Source organism: Hipposideros armiger, unplaced genomic scaffold (genome assembly GCF_001890085.2).
Source record: "Hipposideros armiger isolate ML-2016 unplaced genomic scaffold, ASM189008v1 scaffold_298, whole genome shotgun sequence".
NCBI lineage: Eukaryota > Metazoa > Chordata > Mammalia > Chiroptera > Hipposideridae > Hipposideros > Hipposideros armiger.
In genome coordinates this window covers 1819914-1838152 of record NW_017731648.1, presented here as the reverse complement: position 1 = coordinate 1838152, position 18239 = coordinate 1819914, and the positions used below count along the sequence as shown (strand labels likewise).

General features: G+C 40.8%; 1 protein-coding gene and 1 pseudogene across 1 annotated transcript in view; one reads left to right on the top strand and one right to left on the bottom strand.

The window, feature by feature from the left end:
- LOC109391593 (polyadenylate-binding protein 1-A-like) lies at nt 1-3547 on the bottom strand (annotated as a pseudogene).
- Nucleotides 3548-6324: 2777 nt separating this feature from the next.
- LOC109391618 (zinc finger protein 791-like) overlaps nt 6325-18239 on the top strand; it is a 184445-nt gene continuing 172530 nt past the window's right edge. Inside the window, exon 1 of the mRNA XM_019659313.1 lies at nt 6325-6475. Coding sequence (XP_019514858.1) covers nt 6473-6475 — 3 coding nt within the window. The 5' untranslated portion in view covers nt 6325-6472. The remainder of the gene's footprint in view (nt 6476-18239) is intronic.

Below are 18239 nucleotides of genomic sequence, written 5' to 3'. Positions count from 1 at the left end.
TCAATTATAAACAGTTGGAATACCAGTGGCACCATTAGCTGCTTTCTGGGCAGCCTCTTTAGCCTGGTGGGCTTGTAGTACAGCTACAGCTTCATCAACCTTAGAATGGAATGACTCTAGAGACTTGTGCATATGAAAAAGTTCTGAATTATCAAAATCTAACAACATGCCAGTGATTTTTCCAACAAGAGTGGGGTGCATGGCTTGAATTAAAGCAAACAGCCATTCAACAAACATTTGCTTTTGCTCTTGAGGAAACATGGAAGCAGTCAAAGGCTCCTGACTTTGCACATGAACAGCAGACTGCTGTACGGTAACTTGTGTCTGTGCATTAGGATGTTGAGGACTGTGAACCCTCGCAGCGTGTTTATACTGTGGAACAGTGCAGACAGCAGGAGTTGCTATAGCAGCAGCAGCTGCAGGACAAGTACCCATTGTTTGTTTTGATGTGTTAGCAGCATGCTGTGTCAACATTACTCATGGAACCTGTGAAGAAGTTGGTCTCATAGTACTAAATTGTGGTCTAGGAGTGGTTGGGCAAATAGTGCTGGTCCTATTTTGGAATGGATGAGGTCTGGCCCTCTAGTAAGTCCAGCGAGGCATTGGTGTTAATTGAGCAATTTGGCTAGGAGAATAGCATGCAGCACGGTTCTGAGTCTGTGCCATGAAGTAACCTGAAAGAGGTGCTGGCTGGTAGGGGTTGATTACAGGGTTGGTCACAGGTCTCACACTTGCCATTCTCTGCATATTCTGGTTAGTGAGATGAGCCTGGTGCTCTTCTTTGTGCTGAGCTACAGCTAGTAGTTTGATGTAAACGTAATTGTGGTTTCAGACCATGAATTTTAAATCATTATAACTAGGCTCAAACACATCTTTATTAATCAAAATAGGAACCATTACAATCAACACATTTTTGCCAACGAGAAATAAGTTTGTTTATTCCTGTAGCATAAAAATCCATGTTTTGGAGTGCGACGAACTTTTGGAAAGCATTTTCTGCATCCTGTTGGTTGTGGAAGTGTTTTCCCTGCAAAAAGTTGTTGAGATGCTTGAAGAAGTGGTAGTCGGTTGGTGAGAGGTGAGGTGAATATGGTGGATGAGGCAAAACTCCGTAGCTCAATTTGTTCAACTTTTGAAGCGTTGGTTGTGCAACATGCAGTTGGGCATTGTCGTGGAGAAGAATTGGGCCCTTTCTGTTGACCAATGCTGGCTGCAGGTGTTGCAGTTTTCAGTACATCGCATCGATTTGCTGAGCATACTTCTCAGATGTAATGGTTTCACTGGGATTCAGAAAGCTATAGTGGATCAGACTGGCAGCAGACCACCAAACAGACCATGACTTTTTTTGGTGGAAGTTTGGTTTGGGAAGTGCTTTGGAGCTTTGTCTCAGTCCAACCACTGAGCTGGCTGTCACTGGTTGTCATATAAAATCCACTTTTCATTGCACATCACAATCCAATCGAGAAATGGTTCATTGTTGTTGCATAGAATAAGAGAAGATGACACTTCAAAAAAACAATTTTTTTCATTTGTGGTCAGCTCATGAGGCACCCACTTACCGAGCTTTTTCACCTTTCCAATTTGCTTCAAATGCCCAACAATCGTAGAATGGTCTACGTTGAGTTTCAGCTATTTCTCGTGTAGTTGTAAGAGATCAGCTTCAATGATTGCTCTCAACTGGTCGCTGTCAACTTCTGATGGCCAGCCACTACGCTCCTCCTCTTCAAGGCTCTCCTCTCCTTTGCAAAAATTCTTGAACCACCACTGCACTGTACGGTCATTAGCAGTTCTGGGCCAAATATGTTGTTAATGTTGTGACTTGTCTCCGCTGCATTACGACCCATTTTGAACTCAAATAAGAAAATCGCTTGATTTGCTTTTTGTCTAACATCATTTCCATAGTCTAAAATACATATAAAATAAACAGCAAGTAATAAGTCATTAGCAAAAAAAATAAGGTGAGAAATGTGCATTAAAATGATGTATAACATAACCACATTTATTTAAGAATGTACTCCAATATCAAAGGCAAATTTGAACAATGCAAAAACCACAATTACATTTGCACCAACCTAATACATGCAGTGGTTTGGTGGCCACAATTCTATTGTACTATTCATTTCTGTAACTGCTTTAGTGGCTTCTTCTGGGGAGGAGAAACATACAAAACCAAACCCTTTGCTGTTACCACCCTCCATCACAACCCTTGTAGTAGTAGTAATTGTACCAAATGGAGAAAACTCTTCCTGGAGATGTTCATCAATACCATCACCAAGATTTTTCACATAAAGGTTAACACCCTAGTATCTGGTGATCCTATCTTGCTTTATCTCTTCAAATTTGCACTCAAGTTCCTTCTACCGTTCCACATTTTTCTGAGCTTTACCAATATAAATTTGTTTTCCATTGAACTCATGCACAGCTTTCTATGTGTCTTCATGTCTTTTGAAGCTTACAAATAAAAAACCTGTGGATTATCCCTTTCATCAGACACTACTTTCACACTTAAGGCAGATCCAGACTTGCCAAAGAGATCCTTAAGGCACTCATCATCCATGTGTTCCCCAAAATTCTTGATGGAAACGTTGGCGAACTCTTTTGCCCTAGCTACAAGTTCTGCTTCTCATTCTTTACAAGTCTTAAATCATCCAACAAATACTTTGTGATCATTTAGAAGCATCCCATTCATTTTTTTCAATAGCTCTTTCAGCTGCTTCCTGTGTCTTGAAATGTACAAATCCATAACCTCTGGAACCCTTTTCATCACAAACCACCTTTCTTGTGGCATCCACATCAACTTTTGTTACCAGGGAAACGATGATGTCATAACTTGAGTTTGGAAGAGTTCCCTCCTCTTTTATTTTTTGGCAGAGTTTGAAAGGATACGTATTAATTTTTCTTTCAATTTTTGGTAGAATTCCCCTGGGAAGCTGTGTGGACCTGAGCTTCTGTTTTGTGAGAGGTTTTTGATTACTGATTTAGTGTCTTTACTAGTAATTAGACTTCAGATTTTCTATTTTTGTATGATTCAGTCATGGTAGATTGTGTGATTCTAGGAATCTATCCATTTCTATTTGGCTGTCCATTTGTGGACATAATTGTTCATAGTAGTCTCCTATGTATTTCTGTGGTATCAGTTATAACTCCTCTTGTTCCAGTTCTGATTTTGAGTCCCCTTCTTTTGTGAGTCTAGCTAAAGTTTTGTCTATTTTGCTTATCTTTTCAAAGAATCAGTTCTTAGGTTCACTGATCTTTTCTATTGTCTTTTTAGTATCTATTTCATTTATGTCTACTCTGATCTTTGGTGTTTACTCTTTTTCTACTAATTTTGGTTTTTGTTTGTTCTTTTTTTAATTCCTTGAGGTGTAGATTTGTATAAAGCCTACATTTCAAATATTTGAGCATCATTATGTATAAGTATACTAAATATTTCATACTGATAAAAGTGAACTGGCACTTTAAGGAAACTGACCAAGAAGTTGGGATGTCTATGGATGGACCTGGGCTTCCTGTTACTTTCTAGTCCCGACTTCCCGTTAAACTTCATGGTTCTAACTTCCATTGGGGTAGGGGAGCATTTAAGGGAGCCATCTTGAGAGATATCTTTCTTTTACACGAAGACAGCTGGCTGGAAGGTGCATGTTCTCACACTGCTGTGGTGGTTTTGTTTTCTTTTTCCGAACAAACCCTCTTTTTGATAAACTAAGTCAGAAGAAAACTTCTAAGATGTTTTAAATTGGCAATTTTAAACATTTTATTTGGTTTCTCTAAATCCAGAGGATCATAATTTTAATGTAATGTGCTTTAGAATCAGTAGTACAAAGTGTAATTCATCGATTATAGAATTCTTGAATTCAAAGGAGACTTAGCTAGTTAGTAACCAACTCTCATATATGCATATTTAAACAAGATGGTTAAAATTGAGCAAACTAAAGTCTGGAGATACATATAAATACTAGAATACTCATTGTCTAGGGCCTCAGCCATGAGATATCGCTTAGATGATTTAATGGGAAATTGGCTTAAGGTCTTTAGTGGCAACTATTAAATGATGTGTGTTGAGTCCATTCTTGTCCATCTATGCCTGGATTTTGGAGTTCTGATGTTCCACCAGTGGGACTAACTAGTCTGTGTAACTATACATAATGCATTAAAGGTAGCATAATATCATTCTTCACAACAGAAGAAAAATATATTCAGAGTTACCACATGATCCAGCAATACTACTTCTGGATATATATCCCAAAGACTTAAATCCAGGGGCTGAAAGCTATTTCTACATTTGTGTTCATAAAAGCCAAAATGTGGAAGCAAAATAGTGAAATTCATAGAAAGAGAAAGTAGGAAGGTGGTTACCAGGGCTTGGGAGCAAAGGGGAATGGGAAGAGGTTATTTAGCGTACACAGATATGCAGCTTTCAAAGATGAAAACTGTCCTGAGATTGGATTCTCAATGTCAATGTGCTTCTCACTTCTGAACTGTAAACTTAAGGTGTAAGTGTTATAGTATGTGTATGTTACCACAATTAAGAGTAAAAATGTTAAAGCAAGAGAGTGAAAACACAATCCAAAGAATGAAAGATTTTGCAAATCATATCTGATAAGGGATTTGTACCCAAAACATATAAAGAACTCTTATAACTCAATAATAAAAAAAGTCAAATAACCCAATTTTAAAATGTCAAAGGATGTGAATAGATATTTTTTTCCAAGGAAGATGTATGAACGAGCAAGAGCACATGAAAAGATGCTAGAAATCACTAGTCATCAAACAAATCCAAATCTAAACCCCAGGATACTATGTCACAACCATCAGGATAAATGGAATCAAAAAGTGAGATAATGTCTACTTTTGTGACGGATATGGAGAAATTATCCACAGCTGGTGGGAATATAAAATGGTGCTTCAGTCACTTAGAAAACCTGTCTGGCACTCCTCAAAAATTAAACCTAGAATTAGTATAGCACCCAGGAATTTACTCTTAGGTATACACCCAAAGAGATGAAAATATATGTCCAAACAAAATCTTGTACATGAAGGTTTCTTGCAACATTATTCAGAATAGCCAAAAAGTGGAAACAAACCAAATGTCTAAAACAGATGAATAATCCCAATGTATTTTATCCATACAATGCAATATTATTTGGCTGTAAAAACGAAGTATCATATTCCTTGTAAAAATTATGCTAAGTGCCTGAAGTAAATTACAAAGACAACCTATTATATGATTCCATTCATATATAAATACAGAATAGGGTTAATCTATAGACACAGCAAGATTAGAGGTTGCCTAAGACTGTGGCTTAGAGGTGGAAGATGGAAGATGGAGAAATGATAGCTAAAGGGTGCAGGGGTTTTCTTTTTGAAATGACAAAAATGTTCAAAAGTTGTGATGATTGCACATTATCTGTGAATATATTGAAAACCACTAAATTGTACATATTAAAGGAATGCATTGTATGCTATGTGCATTGTATCTCAATAAAGCTATTAAAATAAATATTTAGATGTTTTGAACCAATGTTAAGTATATCGAGTTTTCAGATACGTTCCATATTTCCAAATCTTTTACTGTTTTTTTGTACTATTGGTGAAAATATTGTAGTTTAATTGCCTTAGGGATATCATAGCCTTTAACATTTCAAAATTTCTAAGGACACCTTCAAAAACTATCTAAAAGAAATTCCCTTTTACTGTAAAATGTACATCTGAGAGTTTTATTGAATGCATCTAACAGGTTATGGTTGGCCCTGCCACCAGAACCAGGTTCTTGCGAATCATGGGACTCAGGTAAAGTGCCACATGTGTGGAGGTGAAAGGATGGGTAGAAGGTTTAATACTGTCAACCGTCAAATATCAAAATGGAGCTAGACTATTTATTACACATGGTGGTTAGTTTTAAATGGGTTTGTAAACAAGCGTCACAGTTCCATGAGTGGTCTCATAGCCTATGCCAGCCCCAGCCCCGGGCAGGACCACTGACCCTCTGGTCTGAGTCTGGCCTGACTTGGGTGCCCATCTTGCTTTGCACAAGGGCGTCACCCCATCTGGAAACTGACCCTGGAATTCCCTGCACACACACCTGTGTCACCGCGTTCAGAAAGAGGAGCAGGAAGACGACAGTGTCCCTTTAGGACCACGAACAAGTTTTGTTTAAAAGCAAAGTTCCTTACACGGGACAGGTACCACCCACCGGCGAAAACTGGTTCCGTTAAACCGTCTGACCGCCTACCCTGTTGTCACTCAGGAATAACGGAGGCGGGTCCTCGCGAACTGTCCAATCAGGGGCGCAGCAGGGTAGATGGCTGGTGCGATATTCCTCAAACCACGTGACTCTCCTGGCCGGCTCGAGTTGGTGTTTCACCTGCGCTTACCCGACCAAGCGTCTCTGAGGCAGCGTTAATCCCGCTGTGACCGGCATGGGCTACGGGAGCCCCAGGAACCACGCCAGGGGGCCCTAGAAGCTGAGGAAATGGTGAGTGTGGGTGCCGGATGTCCCAGGGGGCTGGTTGGAGCCGGTAGGAACCGGCTGTGGTGGACCGGCCTCCCAGCTATCAAGTCCCGCGTGTGCGCACCGAGTTCGCCCGGGGTGCAGCTGGGACGTCGGTCTCCTCCGGCTCGCAGCGTGGGGTCTGGACGGGCAGCCTGGACTCCGGGCGTCCTGACTGACACTGCGGCGACTTCGGCCCCGGAGCCTCTCTGGTCAGCTCTGCGCCCTCAGCCTCGCGTCTCCGCAGATTGTGACCTGGCGGAGGGTCATCCGGGGACAATTGTGACTCGGGCCCCGGGGTTAGTGCGTGAGAGTAGCTGTGCTCTGCGAGACCCCCGGCTCCTCCTTTCTCCTCAGGGGACCCGTTTCCTCCTGAGTTTTCGAAATGTTTGAGAAGCAGGGCTTCATGTCCACGGTTCAGTTCCCCAAACTAGCTAGCTCTTCCTGGGACTGGCAGTAAATCCATCAATGTTCAGATTTCTGCCCACATTCCCAAATGCCACGTTTCGGTCTCCGAGTCACAGCATCGTCAACTGTTTCTTTTCCTGCGTGCATTTCTGACAGATGTAGTGTATTGATTATCATTTTCCTACATTCAATGGATGGCTCATTTTAAAGTTTTCTTTTTTGTGTGTCGTTGTTTTACATGAAAGGGAAGCCGAGAATAACCACCTGGTAGACATTGTATGACACCCCTGTTCCTCTCCCACCAGGACCTTCCCTGGGCACAGACGTCCTGTGGGAAGGCCTTTGGGTGGAGGCTCCTCTTTGGAAACTTTCCTGGGTGTTGTCTCCTGTCAGCACTGCCCCTCCCTGGGTCTGTCACCTTGAAAAAATTTACTTTTTGGGGGGGGGGTTGCTCCTTTTTTCAATAAGTGTAAAATGTATTTAATCAATAGATCTTGAAAAGCAGTATAAAATATTTCCAAAGAGGCATGAGAGATACATTTCATAAAAAAATAAAATATTCCAGTATTATATTGCATGTGATAAAATTTCTCGTTTCTTATTCCCCTCCCCCAAGCAGGAGTAGTAAGATTCTGAGGCCTCTTCACTTTCTCTTTTGGGGGCAGATTGGTGATTTCAAATGGAATTCCAGGACTTAGATTTGAACATCAGAAGTGTTCAAGTAAGCCTAATTGTTTACATTCTTTTTCTTGCCATGGAAATATTACTTTCTGAAAGTAATAAATACTTGTGGTTTTTCTTGTTGAGCTAGAAAATTACCTTACAGTTTTCTTCCTTTTACACGTAGATATTGGGCTTGCATTGAATTAGCTGGATTCTTCAAACACTGGGTTTTTGTCATTTAAAATATCCACTAAGTCCTAAGCAATGGGACTGGGAGCAGAGGCCTGTGGTCAATGACCCACGGGAAACCTCCCCTTCCTTCCCCAGCTTGAGCTGCAAAGGGAAGCACTTGAAGGCCCAGTGGTTCTTCCTGGGGAGCCTCCCCTGCAGGTGTCCTACCTGCTCACACCCACCATGGAGGGGCCTTTACCCTGAGAGAAGCTGCAGCCCTGGAAAGCTGGGGGTGCACATGGGGCCTGAGGAGTGATGCCCTTTCTGAGGTTTTGATTGTGGTAGGAGTTTTGCATCCCCAGTGTAGGTGCACTCAGAGTGTAATTTGTGCACATTAAGCAAGTGTGAAAATCAGGAGTCTGTGTCCTGAGTCTTTAAGGTTCATGAATTTGGTTGTTTGGGTCAGAACGTTTAACTGAATTCAGGTGAGAATGGAAGCCTGAGGGAGGGAGCTTTTCCATGTTTACAGGAGAGGAGGGTGTGGGAGCTTCCAGAAGTTTATTCCTGGGGCTGCTCAGGGGTCCCTCCCTCCTTTCCCAGGGACTGACCCACTCCAGGGGTTCTGTCTCAACCTGGAGAGCCTGGAATGTGGGACCTTCTGAAAGCAGCTTTCCTTCTGTCCTGTGGGAAGCAGGCTGCCCATCTGAGCTGATTCCAACCCTTGTGTTTCTTGCCTTTGGATCCTTTATTGACTGAATAGTGCAGCCCTTTGGCTCTGGTTTCCCTGAGCGCTGTGGAACTTTATTCCCTGTGCGAGAAATAACATTTTTAGTTTCTTGGGCTTAAAAATGTAAGTTGATTGAGAGAGATGTTGTCGGTAAGGTAAGTAGAGTGGAACGAAATAGACTTTTTGTTCCTTTCAGGCTAGAGATCTTCACAATGTGAGATGAATGTGTTTAAGCTCTCAGGTCCATTTTTTCATTTTTACATCAGTGTTTGTATGTGAGTGTACCTACACAACACTGAAATTTAAAAGGCTAACACCTATTTCAACTGAAATCAAATCTTAGGTAAATCTTTGAAAATCTTACTATGTTTAGGGAGCTAAACCCAAATGCCTATTGCTCTATAATATGCTACTTATTCCTAAAATACCCCCATGTGAGATAGAGGGGAAAGACAAACTAGGATGCAAATTGTTCTTTAGTTAGCAAGAAACTTGCAAATTTTCATTTCATGTGGTTTACACTTTTGTTATTGTTCTTGTTTAAAGCAATTAAATCTTAGGATGGTTTCCTATGTACAAAAGTTAAAGTAAAACGAAGACTAGTAGATAGTAAATCATGGTTTGTATAAATTTCTATGTTTATTTAAAATAAATCTGTAAGATAGGAAATTCTAACTTAAGAAGTCACTGCCCACATACGTGGTCCCCCCAGTGCTGTTATTCAGTCACCTCCAAATACATTTTTGATTATTTACCGAACTTCCTGTTAGTGTTTCTTTATACAAAAACAATGCCTTTTTCTTACCCATGTATGTTTTTGTAATGAGCTGTCAGATTCCGCATTGTTTAATACTTGCTATGGCTTAAGCCTTCCCCCTTTTTCTTCTCTTGTGTCCCCACCTGCACAGGCTGAGGACAAAGTCCTGGGCTCCCTCCTCTGTCACCATCACATCCCACCACACAAGCCCCTGCCTGTGAGCAGGACTCCTGCCCTGGCCCCGCCCCTGACAAGAATGCTTTGCTGGAACAGCTTTAGTCAGGCTCCTGAGCCTCCTCCCAGGCCTACCTGTGCACGTGCTTGTAAAATCCAGTTTTAGCAGGAACCCTGAAGCCAGGTGAACCAGAACCGCACCCTCCTATCTCATCCTCTTCCATATCTGATCAGGTTCCCCCTCCCGCACCATCAGGCAATGTCTGATCACCCAGGCCTGTCTGCAGTAAGAATCCTGTTAGATCAGGTTTGCAGGAACCCCAACCCCCTGATTTTTCTCTTCCTAATTTGCCGTGCACTGACCCCCACCTGCTCTCTGGCCATGAATTCCCACTTGTCCTTATGATGCAGGATGATTTGTGTGTGTGTCCAGGATTCGTGGGCTTATAGCACCGAAGAATGGAAACACGGACCAGAGGCAAAGTTTGCTGAAAAGAACAGTTTATTAGAGTAAAGAGATACAGCTCACTAAAAGAGAGGGAGCATCCGAAACAGGAGGGCCCGCTGACTAGCGGGGAAGCTTCTGTTTATATGCCTTTCCTAGCCTGTCTGGGGAGAAAACTGGCGCCTGCTTGAACAGGTTAGATTTATTTCCTTGGCTGTTTCAGCCCAGAGGAGGCTTTTTAGGATAGTTTTAGTTGCCTTAGAGTATAATTGATGTCTCTGGTCTGGTAGGAGTAAATTGTCTCAAGGCTGTGGCTTTTGGGGTCAGGACTGAGGGCAGAAGCCTTGGAGATATGTTTATCTTTTGTTCATTCTACCTTGGAATTTCTAACTGCCTAATTGTTACACTAACTAACCTGTCTTTCTTACTGTACTCAGAAATGAGCCCAATCTCATTTCTGCCCACTGTGAACTCCCACCACAATGGTCTCTATATCTATCACAGTGGTTCTGATAAAATCTGCCCTACCAACCATCTTTGACAGGTGGTACTGAATATTTTTTCCGTAACCCCATGTAACACAATAAAAACCTAGGCCATTCTTTTTTTTTTTCTCAAGCCTTTTACTGTCCTCTTCGTGTGTGTGTGTGTGTGTGTGTGTGTGTGTGTGTGTGTGTGTGTGGCAGAGGGAGGGGGACACACCAGCTTTTCCTACACACAGTATGTGTGTGGGGGGAGGCGGGCTACTGGCTTCAGTCTCTAAATGGGAACCTTGCCTCTGCAGGTGACTGGAACAGTTGGCTCGATGAGCAGCATGGCTTAACATGACCACCCACCTGGGTCTGTCTTCTCTTGCTCAGACTTGCTCACCTGCTCTGCTGCCAGATGGCGGCCTGCACTGTTGGCTGCTGGGTGCTGGGGAGCTGGTGCTGTGAGTTGTGCTGCCCCGTGTGGCAGTGTTGACCCTACCAAGCCCCAGTTCTATGTGCAGTTGACTAGAGTGGGCAATTTTGAGAATTTCTAGGCATTTGGGATCAGGCGTTTGGGGTGGGACCCTCCTTAAAGTGGCATGGTTCTGGGTCATTGTCTTCGTTGGAATTTATCTATGTGTTCAAGTGAAGCTGTGACAGAGGCTGAGATGGCTTGGGTATACCCTCGGCTGGGTTTGGGAAAGAGACACTGCACTCTGCAAGAAAGTGGCCCTAACTAGAGGTCGCCTGTGAAACAGCAGCTATTGAAAAAGAAAAGCGGGGTAGGGGTGGGAAAGGCAGCCAGCAGTTGGTGGGCTAGTCTCACTCCTAATACCAGAGGGGCTCTCCAGGACCCTTAAGTACCTCTGTAGCTGCTGCCTCTATCTCTACTGCAACACAGATTTTGACCCTTGGGATCAAGGGGACAGCATGCCCAAGGGATTAATTCAAACGTGACTTTAGCCATGGTCCTTAAACTCTATAAAGAGAGCAGTATACTATAGGTACCCCCTTCCCCCAAATATATCCAATGACCAAAATAGTAATAATAATAATAATAATAATAATAATAATAAGAAGAAGAAGAAGAAGAAGAAGAAGAAGAAGAAGAAGAAGAAGAAGAAGAAGAAGAAGAAGAAGAAGAAGAAGCAGCAGCAGCAGCAAGGCAGGACAGGAAGGAGGAAACACAAGAACAAAAACACTGAAAAAGTCAATTTCACCAATTAGAAATACACAGTGTATTAAAAGAGGTTACACAAGAAAAAAGATGAAAAGTCACTGCTTGGCTTTGAGGCCTCTACAACAAAGACTGAATTAATTTTGCTATCTGCTGTAATTAACTAGTTCAGAAACCTTCATACAAGTAATCAATACTGGGACTCAGATTGCAGTTATATCTGGGATCCCACTAAATGTAGTCATGGTACCCCAATAATCTTTTTTTTAATTTATTTTTTATTAGTTTCAGGTGTACAAAGCAATGTAATAGTTAGACATTTAACCCCCTCTAAAATGATAACCCACCTCCAAAGCTACTACCTTTCTGACAGCTTACATAGCTGTTATACCATTGACTATCTTCCCTATGTTGTACTCCACATCCTGTGACTATATATAACTGTATATTTACAGTTGACATTCAATATTCTACTTCAGCTTCAGGTGTATAGCGCAATTGGGGGGACGGCTGAGTGGCTCAGTTGGTTAAGAGTTAGCTTAAGAGTGCGAGCTCTCAGCAGGAGGACCGCCAGTTCGATTCCCACATGGGCCAGTGACACTGCGCCTGAGCTGAGCTACCACTGAGCTGCCAATGGGTGGCAGGATAGCTCAGCTGCTTGGAGCGCGTGCTCCTAACAACAAAACTGCCTGTTCAATGGTGGGCTACGCCTGCCCGCAACTGTTGCAATAAGACTGAACTCGGCAGCCTGAGCTGAGCTGCCACCCAGATGGCTCAGTGGATAGAGCATGCATTCTTAACAACAAGGCTGCCTATTCAATGGTGGCCTATGCCTGCCCGGTGGCTACGCACACCCACAACTAAGATTGAACACAGCACCTTCAGCTTAGAGGCCACGAGCTGCCGTTGGGCAGCCAGATGGTGACTGACGCCCTCCACAACTAAGATAACACTTGTCAAAGGCTTAACATTTATTCCTTTACTCACATATACATGTTCCCCTCCCCCGAATCCCCAAGTTTAAAAAAAAAAAAAAAAGCTCTCCTTTTCCCATTTCTACCTGCCTTCTGCAAACACCATTCTATTCTGTGTATCTGTGAACTTTTTGTTTGTTTTAGATTTCACATGTTAGATTATATGGTATATGTCTTTCTCTGACGGACTTATTTCACTTAACATAATACCCTCGAGGTTCATCCATGTTGTGACAAATGGGAAGATTGTGTTCTTTTTATGGCTGAATAGTATTCCATATTATATTACTACAATTATTTTCTTTATTCAACCATCTGTGGACACTTAGGTTGTTTCCATATCTTGGCTGTTGTAAAGATATATACACACCCATGCTGTAATCACATGGGTGTATATATATCTTTTTGAGTTACTGTTTTTGTTTTCTTTGGATATACCAAGAGGTGGAATTGCTGGATGATATGGTAGTTCTAGTTTTAATTTTTTGAGGAATATTCATAGAGTTTTTCATAGTGGCTGCACCAATTTACATTCCTACCAACAGTTAAGGATTCCCTTTTCTCTACAATCTCACCAACACTTATTTCTTGTCTTTTTGATAAAAGCCATTATCACAGGTGTGAGTAGTTCTCATTGTGGTTTTCGTTTGCATTTCTCTGATGATTAAAGATGTTGAACATCTTTTCATGTACCTGTTGCCATCTCTATGTCTTCTTTGGGAAAATATTCAGATGTTCTGTTTATTTTTTAATTGGATTGTTTGTTTTTGGCTATTAAGCTGTATGAGGTTTTTTTGTAGGTTTTGGATATTAACCTTTATACATATATATGATTTGCAAGTATGTATTTTCTTTCATTGAGTAGGTTGCATTTTTATTTTGTTGATAAAAGGTTTTCCTTGTGCAGAAGCTTTTTAGTTTGATGTAGTTCACTTGTTTATTTTTGCTTTTGTTGCCTTTGCTTTTAGTGTCAGATACAGAAAATCGTCACCAAGACCCATGTCAAGGAGCTTATGGCCCATGACTTCTAAAAGTTTTATGGTTTTGGGGATCATGTTCAAGTCTTTAATGCATATGAGTTAATTTTTGTGTATGGGGTAAGCTGGTGGTTCAGTTTCATTCTTTTGCATGTGTCTGTCCCGTTTTCCCAAAAACATTTATTTGAAGAGACTATTTTTGGGCATTGTATATTCTTGGCTCCTTTGTTGTGAGCTAATTGACCATATATGTGTGGGATTATTTGTGGGCTCACTATTTAATTATACATTGATCTATGAGTATGTATCTTTTATGTGTTTTTCTGCCAATACCATATCTTCTAAATTACTATAGCTTTGTAATATAGTTTGAAATCAGGGAGTGTGGTGCTACTCTTTGTTTTTTTTATTTTTTTAAGAGTTTTATTCTCCCCCCCCCCATTTTGGGTCTTTTGTGGTTCCATTTAAATTTTAGAATTGTTTCTTCTATTTCTGTTGAATCTGTAAACTGCTTTGGGTTTATGTGTATTTTAACAATATTAATTCTTCCAATTAATGAAGACTGTTTTTCCAGTTATTTGTCTTCTCTGCATTTGTTTAGCTAATGTATTGTAGATTTCAGTATACATTTCTTTTAAACTCTTTGGTTCAATTTATTCCTCAGTATTTTATTCTTTTTGGTGAAATTGTAAACGGGATTGTTTTCATAATTTTTCTTGATCATAGTCCATTATTAATGCATAGAAATGCAACAGATACTTGTGTATTTTGTATTCTGTAACTTTCCTGAATTACAATAGTTTATTATTTCTATCAGATTTTTGCTGGAGTTTTAACCATTCTGAATATATAATAACATGTCATCTGCAAATAGTGACAGCTTCCTTTCTAATTTGGATGTCTTTCTTTTCTAGCCTAATTACTCTGACGAGGACTTAAAATACTATGGTTAATAAAAGTCACCAAAGTGGGCATCTTTGTCTTGTTCCTTATCTTAGTGGAAAAGCTTTCAGTTTTTTATCATTGAGTATGTTATCTGTGGCCTTATCCTTTTCATCATTGATTAGGATGTTAGCTGTGGGCTTATCATATATGGCCTTTATTGCTTTGAGGTACGTTCCTCGATACGTATTTTTTGAGAGTTTTTTACAGAAATTGATGTTGAATTTTGTCATATTCTTTTCCTGCTTTTATTGAGATGATTTTTATTCTTCATTTTGTTAATGTGGTGTATCATGGCTGATTTGTGGAATGTTAGACCATCTTTGCATCCCTGAAATAAATCCCACTGATCATGATATATAATTTTGTAAATGTATTGTTGAATTTGGTTTGCTAACATTTTGTTGAGTTTTTGCATCTATGTTCATCAGGGGTATTACCTGTAATTTTCTTTTCTTTTCACATCCTTGTCTTGTTTTGGTATGGGTGGTGCTGGTCTCGTAACATGAGTTTGGAAGAATTCTCTCCTTGTCCATTTTTTGGAAGAGTTTGAGAAAGATTGGTATTCTTTTTTTTTTAAGATTTATTGGGGAATTGGGGGAGGGGAACAGCACTGGGGAATCGGGGAAGGGAAACAGACAAGTTGCTGTCCTTTTGTTCTTCAGTCTAGTTGTGGAGGACATCACTTCACTGGCCCGTGTTGGTATTATCATTGCGCTCTTCCCAGATGAGGCAGATGGGTCGCCGGCCTCTGGACAGCTACTCACGGCGGCTCTTGGCAGCTCACACTGGCTGCCAGCCACTTAACGGTAGCTTATGGAGCCCACTGCAGCAGGGGCTATAGCCTACGCCGTCATTGGCGACTCGTGGCAGCCCAGCTCCAGGTCGAGCAGTTGTTCACCATCTTAGCTGTAGAGAGCAGTGTCACTGGCCCTCATGTGGGATCCGAACCTGGGCCCTGCTGCTCAGAGCTGGCATCCCAAACCAGCTCTTAACCAACGTGCCACTCGGCCGGCCCCAGCAACATCGTTTTAACTCTTGATTTGGATTGATGGAACTGTTTTGGTCATGGAGAATTGGATGACTTCCGTTGTGCACTTTGCCGCTTTGTTTCAGAGTCGTATTGGTATACCCATATTTCATCACCAGTGATAACACAGCCCAAAACATCATCTTGCCTCACCAAAAGGTCTTTGCAAACTTCGACTCTCCTTTGCTTTTGTCCATTGCTGAGCTCCTTCAGGACCATTTTTGCACCCATCTTTCTCATGCCATGATTTTCAGTTAAGATTTTCCTAAGTGTTTCCTTTCGATGTTTACTTGGTCTGCTATGCTTTTCACAGTCAGCCAATGATTTTGACGCACAATTTGATGAATTTTTGCAATGTTTTCATCAGTTCTGCTCATTACTGGCCACTATGACCTCTCTTCATCAGTGACGCGTTCTCTCCCCTCAGAAAAATGTTTAATCCATTTGTACACTTTCGTTATTTTTTATGGCATTATCCCCATAAACTTGTACTAACATATCCCTGCTTTCACTTCCACTTTTGCTAAGTTTAACAAGAAATTTAATGTTTGCTCATTGCTCTTAATTCAAGCTGAGACATTCTCGCAATAGCACACAAAAACACACAACAATAATGAATGCCACTCAGTAAGACACTGCCACACGTGGACACAAACACAGTTGTGAAATACTGATAAACCAACTTTATGAAACCTTACTGAGCTGTTTGTATAGCGCTGCCAATGTAAGCGCATGGTGGCAAGTTCACGAACCAAATTTTCAGACCTCATACAAGCCCAGGAAGCACAGAGTCCCAAACAAGATGAACCCAAAGAGGCCAACACCAAGACACATCATAAAGGTTAAAGACAAAGAAAGAATCTTAAAATCAGCAAGAGAAACGCAGTTACCTACAGGGGGACTCCCTTAAAACTACCAGCTGATTTCTCAATAGAAACTTTGCAGGCCAGAAGGGATTAGCAGGAAATATTCAAAGTGATGAAAAGCAAGGACCTACAACCAAGATTACTCTACCCATGAAGGCTATCATGTAAAATTGAAGGACAGATAAAGAGCTTCCCAGACAAGAAAAAGCTAAAGGTGTTCACCACCACCAAACCAGTATTACAAGGAATGTTAGAGGGAGTTCTTTAAGATAGAAAAAAAAATCAAAAAATAGGAATAATAAAATGTCAATGACTATATACCTATCAACAGTTACTTTCAATGGAAATGGATTAAGTTCTCTAATCAAAAGATTGGCTGAATGGATAAGAAAACAAGACCCTGACATGCTGCTTACAAGACTCACTTCAGATCGAAAGACACACACACAGACTGAAAGTAAAGGGATGGATAAAGATATTTTATGAAAATGGAAACAAACAAAGAAAAAAGCTGGGGTAGCAATACTTCTAGATAAAATAAACTTTAAAACAAAGACTCTAACAAGAGACACAGGACCTAGTAATCCCACTTCTGGGTATTTATCCAAACAAACTAAAAATGCTACTTTGAGGGCACATGCTCATCTATATGTTCATTTCAGCATTATTTACATAAGCCAAGATGTGAAGGCAACCTGGGTGTCCTTGAATGGATAAAGAAAATGTGGTACAGGGCTGGCTGAGTGGCTCAGTTGGTTAAGAGCTCGCTCAAGAGTTTGAGCTCTGAGCAACAGTGGTTCGAGTCAGCCCGAGCTGAGCAGCCGCGGAGCTGCCAACAGGTGGCGGGATGGCTCAGCTAAAAAAAAAAAAAATGTGGTACATATATACAATGGACTATTACTCAGCTGTAAAAAAAGAACAAAATCTTGCCATCTGCAACAACATGGATGGACCTAGAGGATGTTGTGCTGAGTGTAGTAAGTCAGACAGTGAAAGACAAATGTCATATGATTTCAATTATAAGTGGAATCTAAAGAACAAAATAAACAAATGAAACAGAAACAAACTCAAAAATAGAGAGAACATTTTGATGGTTGCCAGATGGGAAGGGGTTTAGGATAGATGAAAAGGGGACGGGATTAACAAATACATCTTGGTTGTTACACAGTAGTCATGGGGATTTAGAGTATAGTATGAGGAATATAGTTGATAATATTGCATATGAATACATATGGTGTCAGATGAGTATTAGATTTATTGGGTTAATAGATGGGAAGGGGGTTGGGCAGGCTGAAAAAGGTGAAGAGATTAAGAGATACAAATTAGTAGTTACAAAATAGTCACGGGGATGTAAAGTATAGGGAATATAATCAATAGTATGGTAATAACTATAGTGCCAGGTGGGTACTAGTCAGGGGGATCACTTCCTAAATTATATAAATGTCTAACCACTATGCTGTACACCTGAAACTAATATAAAATACTGAATGTCAACCAACTCTAATTGAAAAATTAAAAAGGGGGAAATGAAGAATAAGAGATTCAAAGGTCCAGTTATAAAACAAGTCTTGGAGATGTAATATACAGCATAGGCATATAATCAATAATATTGTGATAGCATGGTACAGTGTCAGCTGGTTACTGGACTTATCATGGTGATCACTTCTTTAACATAGGGAATATAATCAACAATATGGTAATAACTCTGTATAGTGCTAGGTGGGTATGTTGAATAACTATGATGTACACCTGACACTAATATAATATTGCATGTTAGCTATATTTTAATAAAAAAAATCCAGTTGGGCCAAATTCCAAAATTAAAAAAATAATAATAATAAAAAGTTTGATTTGGGCCGGCCGAGTGGCGCGATGGTTAAGAATTCGCTTGGGATGCCAGAGGGCCCCGGTTCGGATCCCACATATGAGGGCCAGTGACACTGCCCTCTACAGCTAAGATGCTGAACA